Below are 18,984 nucleotides of genomic sequence, written 5' to 3'. Positions count from 1 at the left end.
TGCTGTGTGAAGAGCAGTGAGTTGTTGTGTTAGTCTGTGTTGTGTGAAGAGCTGTGTGTTGTTGTGTTAGTCTGTGTTGTGTGAAGAGCTGTGTGTGTTGTGTTAGTCTGTGTTGAATGAAGAGCAGTGAGTTGTTGTGTTAGTATGTGTTGTGTGTTTTGTAATTGATTTATTATTTATTATTTATTAGCTAAATATATGCAGTTGACGTGCTGCGATGTCTTAGGGTTAATATGATGAATGTGAACCTTGATGGCAAAGTTATAGGTTAGTTCATTATGTAACATAATGTAATATTGAATATAGTCTGATAATGTGCTCTCAGTGTACTAACTAGAGTAAGTGAGTTATAGGTTAGTTCATTATGTAACATAATGTAATATTGAATATAATCTGATAATGTGCTCTCACTGTACTAACTAGAGTAAGTTAGTTATAGGTTAGTTCATTATGTAACATAATGTAATATTGAATATAGTCTGATAATGTGCTCTCAGTGTACTAACTAGAGTAAGTGAGTTATAGGTTAGTTCATTATGTAACATAATGAAATATTGAATATAGTCAACTGTTTTGCACAGATTCTTTATTTAAATAATTTGTAGTCCTTCTCTAAGCAGCGCTGGTGACAGCAGGTTGTTCTGGTGGAGTGGATGCCATCACAAGCAGATGTTATGCTGCACTCTGAGCTACCATGAAGTGAGAAACCTCACACTGTAAAGTGTCTGTTGATCTGCACTTTCAGTTGATCGCAAACCCACCATGTCAAATAAAGACCAAAAGTCTGAAACTGAAAAAAAATAAGCTCTCACAGTGGTTATAAAAGTGAAAACAGAATTCCTTTGAATTAATAAATCATATTCAATAATTTAATCAAAGCTGTTGTATTCTTCAAAGTTCAAAATCAAAAGTCAGGAAATAACGAAGCTAGGCAACATTAATGAATGATATTAATGTTCGTGACGAACACCAACAACATTCAAGATGCCGATAGTGGCAGGTTGTCTCGCTGCATACGGGAGTGATTCAGAATCAGAAAATGAATCAGCCCAATACAAGTCCCGAGAAAGTAGACCCAGACGCAGTCTCACATCTTCAGCCTTTAAAATCTGGAAGAAAGACGAGTTTATCTGTTCTTAATTCAGCACCTGAGGTCGCCGTCAAGGTATGGTACATGTCGGCTGGCATGTCTGGGTAGCTAACGCTAACTAGCTTACTCGCTAACGGTAGCTCGATTAGCTAGTTAGCTAACCTAGCTAAATAACTTGGTCAGCTAGTTAACGCTACCTAGCTAAATTTTATTTGACGCGAGTTTCCTCGTGTGGTTATGTTTAAAACCTTTATATAGGACTCATATACAGTGACATGAAGTGTGATGTGCCGCCTAAAAGACAACAACGCTAGCGTAACTAAGAATATCATGAAGTAACACAATGTGTAAATAGCTTGCAAAGTAGCTAGCTAGGTGGCTATCTTAATAATATCCTTCATTAATGTTGCCTAGCTTCGTTATTTCCTGACTTCTTAAATAACCAGCGTTCGTTGGCCATCTAGATTGTTAATTTACTATGTGTTCGTGTTGCTGTATTGCAGGAAGATGTTGAGACGGGCACACACATTGATCCCTCACTCAAAGAGCTCCTCTACAACCCTACTTACGAAACCATGTTTGCACCCGAGGTAAGGTCACGGTCAAGAGAGTTTATATGTGGTAAAGGAACCATTTCAGTGTTTTGTTTAACGTAAAGCCCCGTCCTCTGTGTGTTGTAGTTTGGACCAGTTAATCCATTCAAAACGCAGCAAATGGCTGCGCCAAGGAACATGCTTTCTGGATATGCTGAGCCCGCCCATGTCAACGATTTCATGTTTGAACAACAAAGAAGGACGTTTTCCACTTTCGGTAAGGGACATGCATATTTTACATTTACTAAAGAGAATTTGTGTCTCAGAATGATTTGATCATGGTGCAATAGCCAGTGTTGTCAGTATTCTCACCACACTAGTTATATTGAGTATTATGAAATATTCATACTTAGTTTAAATCTTTATTTCTGAGCACGAGATGTTCACTATATTTTAATAGGGTATGCGTTAGACCATCTGTGGACAGCAGTCAAGTCTCATCGAGCAGCTACATAGGAGCAGTGGAGGAAGCAGAGAAAAAGAAAGGTACTAGACATGATCTGGTTTTTCTCTGCTCATTGGTTGCAATTGGTTGTGGGTCTGCCTGAAGCTACAACCACCCCATCCCACCTTCCCTGTTGCTGCTTGGGCAGTTCTTTGCAGCTGTGCACATCTGTTCTCCACAGGGTTGACCGTGTTTGAGTCGGGCCTAAAGAAGGAGAAGAGGAAGCGGGTGAAAGGGGGAGACGCGTCAGAGATCGACAGCTTCTTGGGGCCCTGGGCCAAGTATCAGGATGAAAAGAACGTGGCCAAACCTTTAGAGGTCAGAGTTTGCCCACATGGGTTCCTTATACTCTATGATAATCACTTGGGCTTTTTTGTTTGTTTTTGTTTTTATCTTTGCTTGCTTTGCACCTTTTGGCAGGCTGTCTAATCCAAATTTGTTAGCCGTTACTTCACAACATAAAGGCTAGGTTTAGCCTAGGCAGCGCGTTTATATATCATTTACTTCAATTGCACTTTGAGGATCCCACTCTGTCATATTCTGTTTGATAGGAGGAGCAGAAGGAGCTGGACGAAATCACGGCAAAGAGGCAGAAAAGAGGCAAGAATGAGGAAGAGGCCTTTGCTGAGGAGAAAACCATTCTACACGGTAAGACACATGGCAGCTGTTCCAACCCATTACGCTTCACAGAGTCGGATTTACTTTTGTCCACAGCATGAATTTGTTCAGCTCCCGTTACTTTCTTAAAGCTAGCAGGACAACCATAATCCCTCTCAAGTTTCTCTGATTTTCTTTTTGTTGAAATGGCTAAAAGCCTCTTTCCTCACCCTTTGATGTGTCTTCGCTCCACAGTCAAAGACGCGTATGACTACCAGGGCCGCTCGTATCTGCACGTCCCGCAGGACGTGGGCATTAACCTGCGCTCGGCGGAAATACCTGACAAATGTTACCTGCCCAAGAAGCAGCTGCACGTCTGGACCGGGCACACCAAGGTGAGGAGACGTGTGTGTGTGTGTGTGTGTGTTCTTGTGCATTCACATGTGGGCGCATGTTCACATGCGTGCGCGTCTGCTTTTATGAGTGGAATGTAGTGAGAGTAGACCGACTCTGATTGATTAATTATCTAATGGTGTGCATAATGATGATGGAATGACAAACTAGTTTTGTGCATGTATTTGGGAGTGAGAGAGCGAAAGGGAAATGAGTTACAGAGGAGGATGCGTTTGTGCTTGGTGGGAAATATCCGGAGAAATTACTTGCCTACGTGGTGCCGTTTTTGAATGGAAGTATTTTTATGAAGTGGCACATATGAACAAAATATTAATTTCAGCTATTTTGAATAGAGATTGCACTAATACTTGAGCTGGAATACATCCTGTTTTCAGTTTAGTCTCTATGAAATCATTATGTTACATTTATATTGGACCTTTCTAGCCAAGGGTGCTTTATAAACTATTTTTAAAAAAGGGAAAGAAGTTGTATATTCAATCAATATACTATAATGTAATTGATTTGTAGATTTATCTTAAGAGTGGTACTATGGTCACAAGTATTAATTTAAATGAACTGTGAGTAGTGTATTACATTACAAAGTTAGAATGCATGTCTGTGATTGGTCAGGAAGTTTGAGTAGCTGTGATTTGTTAGAACACAGAGTACGTTCACCAGGGCTATCAGCTACAATTAGAGGGCCCTGGACGTATGCAGTGGTTGGGACGTTCATATGAAAAATACTGCCGTTTGTGACTTGCAGTGTTCTGAAGCATCAGCCAGTGAGAGAAACACAAACATAATTTTGGTTTTAATTTTGCAGTTAATGAATTGGCTCAAGTCTTGATTAGGATTAGATTTACCCTGTCTCACATAATGTCTGCTTTCAACGTGATTGGTGTTTGCCATTTAGACTTGTGAACTCCTTAGCCTGGTCTGATATTCACTCACCGATGTTTTCTGGAGCACTGGAGGTCAACATACCCGTCTCTCTCCTTCTTTTCTTGCTCCTCCTTTCTTCTATCCCTTTCTTTCTTTCTTTCTTTCTTTCTTTCTTTCTTTCTTCATCTCTCCATCTGTGTGTCAGCCTCAGAGCACTTCCTTTATTTTAGCAAGTGTCAGAATGTTGATTTGAGATCAGCTCCCCCACATTCTTTTCTGTTCCCAGTGCCAATCCCAAGTCCAGAACCTTGGAGCTGTTGATGTCTGTTGGAGTCACATCGTATTGGCATCTAAACTTTGAATGTGAATACATTGTGTGATGTCAGTTATGTCTGTGTGAAATCAAAAATGTTTGCACTTAAGCTAGCAAAGTGAGCTTGCTGTTGAAATGCCCCCATTTTACATTAAATATGTACAGAAAACCGGTCAGGGTGCTACTGAAGTTAGTAGAGCACTTCAGTACCCGTGTCAAGGCCTGATGCTTCTGTTACCACTTCTCCACTGTTCGTTATGGTGTAAAAAGCATCAGTCCAGGCTCATTCTATTAACGGTGGGAAATGTGGTCAGCACTGGGTGCAGTCATTCTTTCCTTGAAAACACTCTCGGTTTAGTTTATCCACGCAGCCACAGAATAATCAGGACGCAGCTCTCAATTAAGGCAGCACTGAACATTACATTTGTGGGCCACGATGCCAGTGTGCGAAAGAGTAGAAGCTAACCTCGTGGCCCTTGTAAATGGCTCTTGAAAGCAGGTGGTGTTTAATTGCACATGAAGTGCACACACACAGTTGGCTCATCTCCTCTCCACTCCACCTTCCACTCGTAGGGTGTCAGCGCCATTCAGTTGTTTCCTGGGTCTGGCCACCTGCTTCTCTCCTGCTCTATGGACTGTAAGATCAAGGTAGGTTTTATCCCTCACACTCAGACTTATTGAGCATGCCTCTGGGGAAAACAAAGTGGTGTTCATTCTGATGGCTGTTTCTGGGGGTGGTGGGGGGGTTCACAAATCGTTTTTCTAAGCAATTACTCTTTCTGTAATTGTTTTTCATAAGCATTCACTATTATAAGTATCGGCAGGGATGTGTTGCATAATGCTGAATACCTACGCCTAACAGGCTGCTGAACGTGGGTATTCAGTGAGGAATATGATCATTTATTTAATTTATGTAGTACGTTTCTCACTGTTAAGGCCACTTTGCAATAGCAATAATAATAATGTTACAAATTAGTGGTCGACCAATTAATCAGCTAATTAAATGCCATTTTGTGACAGTCGGCTTTAGCTGATCTCCCCCTCTCCACCCTTCACCCCTGTGGCAAAGTTAGTTTTAGAATTGCCTTTGGAAATTGTTGCATTTTTTTTCTAATTTAGTTGCTACATTTTTTTTTTATCAGTGCACTACAGAGTGCAGATCTACAACAGAGATAATGCAGACAATAACAGTGTTAAATGTTCATTTAAATTCTGCAATTTTTGGTCGCATTTGTTTGTTAATATTAAATTGTTGTATTTTATAAGGTGCAAAAAGTTATACCAGTATTATATATTGCCCATCTGCCTCCCTACTCTCTAAATATTGCCATCAGCCATTGAAAATCTTATAGCGGTTGCCCTCTAATACGAATAAAATAAGTTACAGATAGCTGGGTTCTATACCTAAGATGAGTGATTTTTACTTTTGCAAAATAAATTGTTGCTACATGCAATATCTGATCCCTAACCATTCAAGAAACGTTTGGAAGCCTGTATAAGGAGAGCTGAATAATGGCAAAACAGACTTGTGTTTTACTGTGCTTGGCTCTTTTTAGAAGTGTTCCTGACTGGATGTCAGTTATTTTCAGATACCCTTAGACAAACATATAGATATATTATAGTCAGTAGAGGTCAGTACTGCCTGCTTTACATTTACATTTATGGCATTTACTTGACGATATTATCTGAAGAGACTTACATCTTTGACAGAGTACAATTTGAGCAATTTGGCACCAGTGGGGCTTGAACTGGCAACCTTCCGATTACAAGCAAAGTATCTTAACCATTGGGCTATCAGTGCCCAATCAATGCTTTAACCAAAGTAGCAGCTATGGGTTTTGTGAAACAAATGCCTGGACAGTTCACTCCGTATGGGCGGCTCTGCACAGAGGACAGCAAAGCAGAGTTCAAATGTTGGGTCATCTTCATAATTTGGAGCATTTTCTTCTTAGCCTACTCTGCAGTGTGATTATAATTTGATCTATTTGCCCTAGCTTGCTGATTGCCTTTGCTTTCTTCAGCCATGCTAACAATCATTTCAAATTGCTGAAAACAGAATTTAAGAAGAGATCATGGATGTGTCCACCAGCCAACCCACGCAAACATTTACGCACTGTTTCCTGGGAAGACATTTTAGCACTGCTTAAATTTCCAGTTTCTGCCATTTGTCATATGTGTTGCATGGGATTTAAAGCTCTTTTTTCCTTTTGTAGCTTTGGGAAGTCTACAGTGGCAGGAGGTGCTTACGGACATTTATTGGTAAGAAGGGGTGTTTCCTGAGTAGCTGTTTCATAATCCAGAAAGCTCTTGACTCCATCTTAGAGCGCTGTTATAAAAGGACATTTAGGGCACAAATTTTAAAGGAAAATAACTCAGGTTTGCAATGTACCTGCAGAAAGATCTGGTGCTCCAGATGAATATAGTGATGTTATTTTGTTTGCACCTCAAGGCAGAGAATTGATGAGACTGAGCTTGAGAACATGAAAGGCTCTCAGAACAAGGTGCCCTCTGATCAATGTCTCTCCCTCTTTCCCTGCTTCCCTCTGTCTCTCCCTCCTCTGTTCTCTTTATTGAGCTTTGTCAGATACCACCAGAATGTTTTTGCTTGTGTTATGGTTTCATGAGGGAGTGTGCAGGTAACGTGTACAGAATCTTCTATGTTTTCCCAGCCTATAGACGAAGTGGAGAAAAGTCGAAACGGGCTTTTCCACTGGCCGAGTTGTGCTTGTCCAGATGCATCCATCGTGTATTATTCAACAGTGAGTGTATGGTGGAGAAAACCACAGAGACAGTCCCTGACAGGCAGATGTGGAGAGGGCTGTTAAAAAGGGTGGACAGAGAGTGAAGTGTGAACGTGCATCAGTGCACAGATGCCTTAACTCTGCACACTTGTCTGCAGGATCAAAACGGATGTCATGAACATCAGCGTCAATAGCAACAGCTGAGTATGTTCTGTCGCTAATTAGAATTATGCAGATGCCCTCGTGCTAATTGGTGACTGCCAGCCCTCATTAGCACGGCTTGTCGGCCTGTTCCTTCAGCGCTAGCTTTCTTCTTGAAGTGCTGCTAGATTGTGCTGCCACGTGTGGCTGCAGTGAACGCAGATCTTGGCTCTTGGCCGTGCTTGGCCCTTTGTTTCCGCTGAGGCGAGAGGGAGGCGGTTGCCAGGCGATCGAGCCCCGCAGCATGAGCACGGGCTCACTGGAGGCGTCGTTAACGGGTCCCTGCTACCCAAGCCAGTATCTGTGGGGCACCGCCCCGGTTACATTCGCTAGCTGTTGCAGAAACCCCTCCAAACCAGTGCTGGGTGGTCCACAGCAAGTTTTGTCTCATAACTGTCACACATGTTCCATGTACAAAGAGAAAAGAATAGAGCAGGATACTCTGTCAGTGTATCTCTCTTTCGCGTTCTCTCTCACATGTACTGTCACATTATACTTCTTGTTCTCATGTCATTTTCCGCTGATGATCTCAGTCTACCTTATTATATGTGCTTGTCCGGGACACAACAGTGTCAGAACAGATGAAGGCAAATGCTAATGGCTTGCTTTCTCCATGGCCCTTCTCCTTGCTGCAGGTCACAGTAAGGCAGTGCACGACATCTGCTTCAACAACGCTGGAACTCAATTCCTCAGCGCTGGTTACGATCGCTACCTCAAGCTGTGGGACTCTGAGACAGGTGAGCACCACGCACACACCTTTTGGAGACCAACCTGTTTTCTGTGCCTCCCTAGCTTCGAAGTGTTTCTCTCACATTGAGTTGGCATGCAACTTTTCTGTTGGGGTCTTTAAAGAAGAGCACTCTGCCAGTCGTGTCTCTGTACGGACGGGAGTCTCCTTCACCAGCATATACTCGTCCCTTCTCTCTGCTCCTCCGCTAGGAGGAGCCACTCATACAGGGTGCACAGGGTTGTTCTTGGGTCAGATTCTGAAACCGGAAGTGGAGTAACTCGCATCGCTGTGCTTTGATCAGTGACATCCGTGTCTGAGCTTAGGATTCACTCACTCAGGCGGCCTGCTTCCTTCCCACCCTGTACTCCTCTGGGGAGAGGAGTGCACCTCCTGTGTGCTGAAAGAGGTTGAGGGGTGGAGGATGTTGGTGTGCGCTGACCACTCTGACAGAATTCCTTCTGCCTTCAGGTCAGTGCATCTCCAGGTTCACTAACAGGAAAGTCCCCTACTGTGTAAAGTTTAACCCAGACGAGGACAAACAAAACCTGTTTGTAGCCGGAATGTCGGACAAGAAGATTGTGCAGGTAAGCTATATGCATGCATGGGGGGGGGGGTGTACGTGTGCACATGCCTGAGATAGACTGCCTAAGACTGTCCTTAGCGTTCATCTTGCTGTTAGTTTTTAGGAGTTAGACTGTCCACACATGCATACTCGCACATCCCCAAACCCACACCCAAGAGAAGCCTTGGTTACCCTCACTAAATCTGAAGACAGGACATTATTTCACGCTCTGTGCTTCCCTCAATAGAAGGAAAGAGTGTTTGCGTGTGTGTTTGTGTGTGTGTTTGCGTGTGTAATGTGAGGAGGAGGGGTACTGAAGGATGGATAGATTCACATTCCCGCCACCTGGGAGCCGTCAACATCATCACGTTTGTGGACGAGAACCGCCGCTTCGTCAGCACCTCTGGTGACAAGAGCTTGCGCGTGTGGGAGTGGTGAGTGGGCAGTGCCACATTCACATATTAATGAACAACCTTTTGTTTCTCATATTGATTTTAACTCGGTGTGTTGTATGTGACCACACTGAACTTGATGGGTTGCTGGTTAATGTGTGAGTCAAATGCAGAATTGGCCAGCAGTAGTTGGATTCAGTGCATATGGGGAAAGTTTTTAGATGCATATTTAAAATTTTTAATTTTCAAATGCAAAACATTGACTTAAACTGTTTGTATAGACACGCTCCAGCTGGCCATGTCAACATCTGTGTGCAGTATAATCTGTAAAAGACATTAAGCAAATGCACTGTTTTAATATTGTAATTGCATGCAGAACCGAGGTAAATAAGTTCTTTGCCATGAGACCTCCCTGCTTGAGGAGTCTCCATTGCTCTGGGCCCCTCACAAAAGCTGCAGGTCACAGTTCACGCAGTGGTGATCGTGGTCATGCTGCCACCTTCTTCCCCAGTGGTCCACGCTCTCGTTTAACGAGCTGGTCTAGCACGGTCTCATCAGCCCCGCGGATGCCCGACCCAGCCACCCGCTAGGCTAGTTCTGCACCTCCACTCCACTTCCTGAGCCATGGAAGAATGTTGGTTTCCTAACAAAGCCATGGGCAGGGGTGTGGAAAAAATGACCATCTTTGCTTGCACATGCGTGCACACTCGTTCACACTCAGTGAGGAACATCTTCAGAGTGGCTGGTTTGTGGAGGTTTCTGCTCTTGAGCTGCATTTCTAGAAGCTTTATTGTTGCTGCCCCCCCCCCCCCCCCCCATCTTGGCCAGCAAAGATTTGAGCACAGTGTGCTTTGCTGAACCACAACGTGGATTTGTCTGTTGTGTTGGGTGTCTAGTATTCAGACCCCCGTGCTCTTACTGTTTGTGTGTGTGTGTGTGTTTGTCTGCTTGGTTGGCAGCACGTGTGGGTGGGTGGGCAGGTGGTTGCAGTCAGTATTTTTAGTGATATAACTTTAATTTTCATTTTCATCATTTGTCAGCAGATCTTTAAAAAAATAATTAAAAATGTGTACTCAGCCCCTTCACCCAAGTTCTTGGTAGTAGTACTTTTGCTACCAATAACAGCTGCAGTTAACAGCTTTTCTCTTTCTTCCTTGCAGATTTACTCCGGGTTATTCAGGTTGGTTGGATAATGCTTATAGAACAGCTTCCAAATCGTACGTCCAATTTTCAATTGGTTTGAGATCCGGACTTTGGCTTGGCTGAGTGCAGCTCACTCACCTTTTGTGTTGTTCATCCACTCCTACATTGCTTTAGCCTTGAGCGTGGGATCATTTCCTGCTGAAAGCTGAAACCTCACCCAAGCTTTAGCTTTTTAGCAGACTGAAGCAGGTTGTTCTGCAGTACTTATCTGCATTTGCACTATGCATTTGTCCTTGTAACTCTCTTTATAACAAGAAGCCCAGCTTCTGCTGAAGAAAAGCATCTCCACATATGATGCTGCCTCTCTCATACTTCACTGTTGGAGAAATGTTGAGGAACGGGCAGTGGTGCACATGCAGCATTTTGAAAGTGCCCAAAACCTCCATTTCTGTCTCAAGTGCTATAGACAATTGTGTAGTGTGTAGCTCCTTCAGAGTTATTGATGTTCTCTCTGTGGTTTTCCTTCACAAGTCCCCTTCTTGCTCTGATCCTATAGTGAATTCATAAAACCTACTGACAGATTTAACAAGATGTTAATAACAAATAGCACTGCAATAACAAGATTCCACATTCATATGTGAATTACTGGCACATTGAACCCTTTTACCGTGATTATATGGTGCTACTGCATTTTGTCCTAATTTGCATATGGCGATAGAGATTGATAATTGAACAACCCTCTGCAAAAATATAGAACACCTGGGGTTAGTCAGTTATCTGTCTCTTGGCGAGAGTCTTTAGAGTGGACTTATTTACATGTAGATGTTGATTGGCTTTCAGCTTAGGCCTTGGTGGTAGTTTGACATTGGGGCACTAATTATTGCCACGGTAACTTTTTAAATAGGCATTAAATATCATGTATCGTATAGTGTGTGGCACAGGGCAATTACTCTCAGATGTGATGAATGTAGCAGTTTTTGGGTTAACTTCTGTGCGACGTTGCCTTTTGATGAATTTTCACTTCAATACACTGTCTTAACTGTTTAAATCTCCACTTTGGGAAAATGTTTTTTTTTTTTTTGAGTCACTCCATACTAACGTGCTCCCTAGGTGGTGAGACGGATGAGGATAAGACTGGACTGCAGTATCATTGTCTTACAAGCTACATTTTTCTCAGTAGATTTTGTAGCTTCTGCCAGTATTTGCGTTTTGTAGTCTGGGACGGACTACAAAACCCACTGTCTGGGCCATGATTCCAAGATGACACGAATAGCCGGTCTCTCTTTGGGGTAGGAAAGATGACAAATTTACCTTCTTTGTCAACAGAGTGTCACTGGCTAATCAGGAGTGTTTAGTTACACAGCCAGAACAGAAAGAAAAGGAGGAAAACCACAATAAAATAAGTTTGAGGCTCAAATATTTAAAAATGTAGCTCCACATCATATGCACTCATTCTAGTTTGTGCAGGTCGAGTGGCCCGGTCTGCTTCCTCTACACCATAGTTTGGTGCTAAACATTAAATGCGCTCACGTTGCATGAACTGAAGGTGTCTGGTTTTCATCAACACCTGCTCTCGTTTTTTTTAGGGACATTGCAGTGGATTTCAAGTACATTGCGCAGCCCAGTATGCATTCGATGCCTGCGGTGACGTTATCACCCAGTGGTGAGTGTGCTTTTGCTTGGGCATTGCTTCACTGGTACAGTACCTCCTCTGCATGCACATGCACACACCCGCTTTCCTTTCCACTTTCAGACTTCCATTAAATTCTTTGTGGCTGGCACTCCCCAAAGTGAGTAGTTGTGCACATTTTTTGCCTTTCAAATAATATTTTTTGACTCCATTTCTCTTTCCCCCAGTGTCTCATACGGAGTTTTCAGATTTGTTTTTACACATCTTGTTTCCTTCCTGGTAGTGCATAATTTATGGAACTCTTATGTACTCTCTCACTCCCATAAAGACCAACTGTAGGAAGGAAATGGAAAAGAGGCAGAAAAATGAACTCTTCCTCACCTCTCTTCCCTTATTCTTTCTTTTCTTTTCTTTTATATATATAAATATATATATATATATATATGAGTTTATTTTCTTTTGTTTTCAATTTCTATTTTCCTTGAAAGCGTGCATTGAAGGGCTTGGGCCCATATGCCGTTAGGGGGAGCCAGGCAGGCTGGTGCAAGTTTTAACTGACTATGCAGTGGGCCTAATGTGGGGCTCATGCAGACTGAGCGGGGAGCCGCCTCCGGAAGAACGCACGATAGATGAAAAGCAGCTGTTTTGCGGTTGAAGTACGCACTCGAGTGTGAACTTGAGCGTTCACTCGAGCTGATCAAAGGGATCGCTACTTCAGTGGCAAACGCCACCTTTGATCTCGCTGGCAGCCACGTGTATCAAGGCAGGTGGAGGTTGCTTTTTTCTGCTCCTTCACACGTGCTTGTTCTCTTTTGAGGGGGATTTTGTGTGCTGATCTGTTTACATGCCCTTGCCTTCCTCTTCACGTGGGCAGACGTCTGAGTCGAGAGCACATCAGATACTCAGCTGGCTTTAGAAACAGCGCTGCTACCATTACAAAGTTTAGTTCACCACTGCACAGTTTTGAACTGGATATCTTTATCTGTATGTCTGCTTGCTTTCTTGTAGGCAAATGGCTAGCCTGTCAGTCCATGGATAATCAGATCCTGATATTCGGAGCCCAGAATCGGTTCAGGCTCAACAAGAAGAAAGTGTTTAAGGGCCACATGGTTGCCGGGTATGCCTGCCAGGTGGACTTCTCTCCTGATATGAGGTAAGTGCTCTCCTCAGTCACATGACTCTCTTTCCAGTAATGGATCTACCGTAAGTCTATAGTGGACGCAGTATCATTGTGCTGTGCTGCCATAATGTGCTTGTCTCATCGCCCCCAACTGTAGTTATGTGGTGTCTGGTGATGCTGACGGGAAGCTGAACATCTGGGACTGGAAGACCACCAAGCTGTACCACCGAATCAAGGCACACGACAAGGTGTGCATCAGCGCCCTCTGGCACCCCCACGAGACCTCCAAGGTCATCACCTGCGGCTGGGACGGACAAATCAAACTCTGGGACTAACAAGACAAGAGGGGAAAGGAAGGGGAAGAGCCGGTGGAAGAGTGAGCCTTAACAGCAGAGGGAGGAGACAGTCAGGTTGCTCCATTTAACCCCCCACCATGGTCTTTGCTCAGCTGAGCAGCTTTAGCGTCTGCTCCTTAGTAGAGAGTGGCTCAGTTCTCCAACCCTTGCTGTTTCACTGAAGTATTTTATATTCTAGGCTTTGCTCAGTGCTGTGTGTGAATACTGAAGTTTATGGACTGGCATCCAGTCCTGATTTCTAGTGTAACCCCCCCCCCCCCTGCATATGGGCCTTTTAAATTCTCTTCTATATTTTCATTTCATTATTAAGGAGTCCTCCACTGCTAAAGCCGTGCATATCAGCACTTCAGTTCAGCGTGAGGCATCTGTTTCTAAGTGTAATAAAACATTTTGTACATCAGTCTGTTTGGTATCACTGGTGATCAGAATCAGACATGGCTGACAGCACAAGGGGTTGTCATTTGTATATTTGATGTAAGTTGTCTCTATCCTCTGACTACATTGTATGGGCTAACCAAATGAATCACCATGGCCAGTTCCTCTCCTCTAACCTGGTCTAACTGGATCTGATCAATATTATAGTTGTTTTACATGCAGCTGATATTTTAGGATGATTTTGGCCCTCATTTTCTAATCATCTGAAATGGGACAAATGTGTACAAAACATCTTTGTTTCCAAGCAGGCTGAAAGTGCTATAAATAATTTTTCTAGAAGACATTTGGCAGTTTCTGCCCAAACTTCACTATGGCCTTTAAACAAGGTGATAGCAAACAGCCAACACAAAGCCAAAAGCAGATTAATAACACGGAGCTGGGAGGCACTAATCCGCCTCGTGTCATGAATCTACTGATGCAGTGACAAACTGCATTGCTTCCTTTTGATGATAAACATGCCTGATTCTCAAAGGCAAGTCAAATTTCCTTTGGACGGCGAGCGTACTTTGTGCACCACAATCAGATGATGATTTATTGTTTGCTTATCTTTGAACAAGAGGAGTCAAGGTGAGACTGCTAATGCAAAGCCCCTATTTTGCACTCCTTTCTTATGCCACTTTCGTTCCCTGTGAGTGCAGTTCATTTACTTGTTTGTTTGGTTTAATTAAGTGCCCAGAGTTCTGGCTTCAGTGAGGAGCAGATGCCTCGTTGGAAGCTATATAACCAGGCATTTGACTTATAAAGGGGGAGACCGCTTTGTAAGTGTGAAAGGCTGGTTTCTATAGTTTTTTTGTTTTGTTTTTTCACATACGAGACCATAGTACTGAAAGCTGAAGCACACGAACGCGCTTAAGCAAGCACGGCTTATGTGTCTCTCGCACGCATGCACATGCAAGGGAAGTCAACTTCCTGGGTCTCATCCATAATTTATCACGTCACTGTATTCTGACGCAGCAAAGTCAAACCATTTCTATGTAGTCAGCTAATATTTCGGAGAAGCTTTATGTGCTGATAGTGATGATACTAAAAAAAAAATTCTCCCCAAGGATGAGGGAGGGAACATTTGTCCAAGCAGTCTGCGTCGACAGCCCAGGGGCTCATTCTCCTGTGCTCTCTGACCAACCTTCTTAAATCGCAGGACCGCTCTGTAGTCAGCTGTGCGTCTCTTAGATTTTGACCATACCGGAGACAAAACTAGTCTGCTGTGTTCTGTTTGAGCTCTTTTCCTGCCTGTAGCTCTATTCCAACCTCATTACTTCTCTTTTTTTGAGCCTGTTCATTTGCCCGCCAGCCAAGACTCGCTCACCCTGTGTCTCCCAGAATGAAGGGTCATCGTTCACGGACCAGATTCTTCCGATAAGAGGCGGAGGGTCAAACGCCTGACCAGTAGCCAGCAGTAGACGGGCTCTCTCCCGCGGAAGCTTTTCTAACTGCGTCGCTGACCCTCTGGAAATAATACGACCTTTACATAAAACACTGCTGAGCGCTTAGAAGCACTTATAGCCCCCCTTTGTCCTCATCTTTTTCCCTACAAAGGATGATGCAGCTCTGCCATATGAAAACAGCACTACAGTGAACAGGCCAAACTGTCAAATCTGAACATATCTGGTTGCAACTTTTGGCCTCAAAGTTTGCCCTTCTGAACAATGTTCCCCTTAATTCAAATTCGTGCCAGGCAAGTCGATCTCCCTGCGGAGCGTAACGTGTGTTGACCCACCCCAGTATATAAGTGCTGCTTGTGTTGTGTAGGTTCCTCTGAAGAAAGAGGCGTGGCTTTGCGGAGACACTGTAGCTGTGCTAGAGACTGAAATGTGCATGCTCAAGCTCTCTCAGCAGGCTAAACCAATAGCACACCACGTTTGGCTCGTCCCCGCCCACCTCGAACCCCGCCCAATGCAGGTGGACCTCAAGAAGCAGGAGGCCTACAGAATGCAAAACTCCTTCCAGGACCAGATTCTCTAGAATCTTCCATTCTGCACTCTCCATGTCTACTTTCAGCACATCCACCTGTGAGGAGAAAGCATGCAAACAAGCATTCACTTCATCAGTGATTCATCGTGGACTAACAATCGCACTGCATCTGATTCTTTTGTCTGACTGTTGGCAGGAAACCAGACAAAGAACAGCTAAACTTCGACTGCTGAGATCCCTTGCCTCATTATTTCTCATGCATTCAGGACTTTCATTAAAAAAGTTCAGTCTGCTGCTGCCTGAGTGAAGCACAATTGTTACATTTGGCTCATTTCCTTTCATTGGGCAGCTCTGGCTCCATGAGTACACTTTTAATAACTGAATTGAATTGACACCTAACAAGACACTATAGGCTTTTGTTACCAGTAAGTGGTGATCTTTATAATCACAGCTATTCTTTATTTCCTAATATTGGTGTGCAGCAGCTCATTAGCATTTATCAGTTAGATAAGCTATGTAAATTTGCATCAGACCACGTATAGACGTTTTCATGCATTGTCTCAATATTTTTATCGAAATCATGGACGAGAGTGTGATAGCTCTCCATGTGGATGTCTCCAGATGTCAGTTATCAAATGGTAAGTTTTCAAATTAACTGTGAACTCCAGACGGGTGTTTCGCACACACATGAATTGAGGTGCATTCCCTCTTTCTCCATCTTGTGTCCAGCTAGAACACTGTCCAAAGTGTCGTGTTTCTCTGGAAACTGTGTACTTCACTACAATTCTGAATTGAATCTCTGCAACTTTTACTACAGTACACTACAGCTGAAGAAGATTCCAGAAAGGAACCAGAACTTTTGTACTATACATAGAAAGGTGGGGCCTCCATGGATCAAACTTGTTTTTCCAGCACATCCCACAGATGCTTGGTCGGATTGAGATCTAGGAAATTTGCAGGCCAATTCAAGTTCAAGTTCAAGTTCGGTTTATTCGTCACATACATAGTCATACACAGTATAACTCGCAGTGAAATGGTGGAGAGTGCTCTGTCCAAACTGAGGAAGAGAAACACCCCTATGCACAGGGGTGCATAGAGAAAAATATATATATGCAGATAAATATATATATTCTATGTATGTACAAAATTCAACACCAATTCAACACCTTGAAAGCTTTTTCATATTTCTCAAACAACAAATGAGTTTTTTTCCAGTGTGGTAAGGCACATTATCCTGCTAAAAGAGGCCATTGTCATTAGGGAATACAATTCCTATGAAAGGGTATACTTGATGTACAACAATGTTTATGCAGGCAGAAAATTGCCCTTGCCTCCTTCCCATTGTGACTGCTGGTGATATCTTCCCGAGTTACGCAAAGCACCTGCACTCAGCCATCCACATTACATAAAAGAAAACACGATCCACTGGGCCAGGCCACTTTTCTGCAGTGTCTACATGACCCTGTTGCTGGTTGACTGCTTGTCTTTGCTTGGGCCACTTTTGGTAGGTACTAATCATTTCTGGGAATACCCCACAAGACCTGCCATTTGAGGTGCTCTGACCCAAACTAGGCATCACAATGTCCTATAGTTGCCAATGTCCTATAGTTCCTATTGGTTGCTCATTTTCCTGCTTCCAGCACATCGACATCAAGAACCTTGACAGGTGCCAAAGGGCTGGGATATATCAATGTTATTCATTTTCCCTATAAGTGGTTTTAACGTGGATGATCGGTGTATATTGAAGGTAGTCTATTGATTTTAAATGTAGTTCTATGCTCCTCTTGACAACAAGGAAGCATGCTTTGGTTACAAATGATGAACACTTTATAATGAATTTAGAAATGATTGGTTTACAAAACAGCTAGATCTAGGCAACTATCTTAAAATTGTTTAGTGGTACCACCTGGCAGTGGTAGCTCAGTGGTTAAGGTACTTGATTTGTAATTGGAAGGTTGCTGATTTAAGCCCCACCACTGCCAGGTTGCCGCTGTTGGGCCCATGAGCAAGGCCCTTAACCCTCAAGTGTACTCAATCATAATTGTAAGTTGCTTTGGATAAAAGCATCAGATAAAAGCTTAAACATCTGAAGTAAATTAAACTCCCAGCATGGTCTCCTGTGCTAAATCAGATTTCCCTCAATAAATTTTGTTTCCCCCAGAAGACCTTTCTTGAGATGGTTCACAGAGTGTGCACTTCTGAACTTGGAACCCTAATCCCAGCACCTGTTTTTCAGCATTCTTGGTGTGATAAGTGGCTCATAGTTCTGAGCAAACAATATTGGCCATTTTCCAGGACAAAACCTTAGTTCAAAGTTTAATAGTTTTGGCTTCAGGACATAGATTTTCAACCTCTGTGGTCAGAAACCACCAGTGAGTTTGAGGGTTACAAACACAAACTGCACAGAAACAGAAGGGCTAACAGCATCTAATTGCACACAGTGTTTCTTATAAATAAATGTCACTAATGAAGTGGGTGGAAAGTATATGTGGTTGCATATTTATCTTCATTTATCCTGTCTCCATGTTTAGCTAATCAGAATGGTCTATCATTATTGAACGTCTGTCTTAAAGAATATTAGCACCTTTTGACTTATCATATTTTTTAGGATTAAGACAAGCAAAAAGGCATGTGAGAAAATATCTGTTGTTTATCATCTTATATGGATAATATAGAAATTGAACCCTTCATTCAAGTTATTGAAACATTTTTTCTCCTTAAAAATGTCATTATTCTATATATTCTTATAAGAAAAGCTGACAAATATTTACATTCACATTTGACCTTTGACCTTTTTATAAGCACTCCTTCGTCTACAGGAACTCCTAAGTCATCTTGCATGAGTTCCTATTTCACTGGGTGTAATTATCTAGCAACACACAAGCCAGATACCTTTCATCACCCATCAACATTAGAGAATCTACAAATGGTATTAAATATTAATGACCTTAATCAATCAGATGAGACAAAAGCTGTAATAAATAATGCCACTCCTACTATTACTATGTCCACTATACTATATTCACTATTAGGAGAATGATTAAGAAAATTTGAAATGAGCTAAAATGGCTGGGAAGAGGAAGTGTATTTTGCCTCCACAGTAAAGAGGTGAAACTTCCTCCACGGATCACAGGTGGAAAACTGTAAAAGCAGATTAAATCCTGAGGACAATATGTGTCTAAAATATCGATGCCAATAAATGATTTGCTCTGTTCAGTAAACATCATCGAAACTCTGAAGAAACCTTTTATCCCAGAAAAGATAAGATAGGAATAGGTGATAGTTGTTATCTTTTCATGTGACTGGAATCCAGAGCATATACTTCCAAATTCATACAGAAATGTTTCAGTGACCACAGAAGCTTCAGAAGCCAAAGTGTCTACAGAAGCATCCTAAACCCCACTGAAAACCTCTGAGTTGCGCTAAAGACGAGAGTCCCCAGAGATTGTC

At 42.8% G+C, this 18,984-nt stretch overlaps 1 protein-coding gene and 1 pseudogene across 1 annotated transcript; both read left to right on the top strand.

Moving 5' to 3' along the window:
• The first annotated feature begins 984 nt into the window (after nt 1-984).
• Nucleotides 985-6,730, top strand: LOC118241320 (annotated as a pseudogene).
• A 1,055-nt stretch (nt 6,731-7,785) lies between these two features.
• On the top strand, nt 7,786-9,483 carry LOC118241319 (pre-mRNA-processing factor 17-like). Its single transcript, XM_035525971.1, has 3 exons — nt 7,786-7,992; nt 8,454-8,569; nt 9,451-9,483. Exons 1-3 carry the CDS (start codon nt 7,869-7,871, stop codon nt 9,481-9,483), a joined length of 273 nt encoding a protein of 90 aa, XP_035381864.1. The 5' UTR covers nt 7,786-7,868.
• The last annotated feature ends 9,501 nt before the right edge of the window (nt 9,484-18,984 follow it).

Source organism: Electrophorus electricus, chromosome 5, assembly GCF_013358815.1.
Source record: "Electrophorus electricus isolate fEleEle1 chromosome 5, fEleEle1.pri, whole genome shotgun sequence".
NCBI classification, from domain to species: domain Eukaryota; kingdom Metazoa; phylum Chordata; class Actinopteri; order Gymnotiformes; family Gymnotidae; genus Electrophorus; species Electrophorus electricus.
This window is presented reverse-complemented; position numbering and strand designations above follow the sequence as displayed.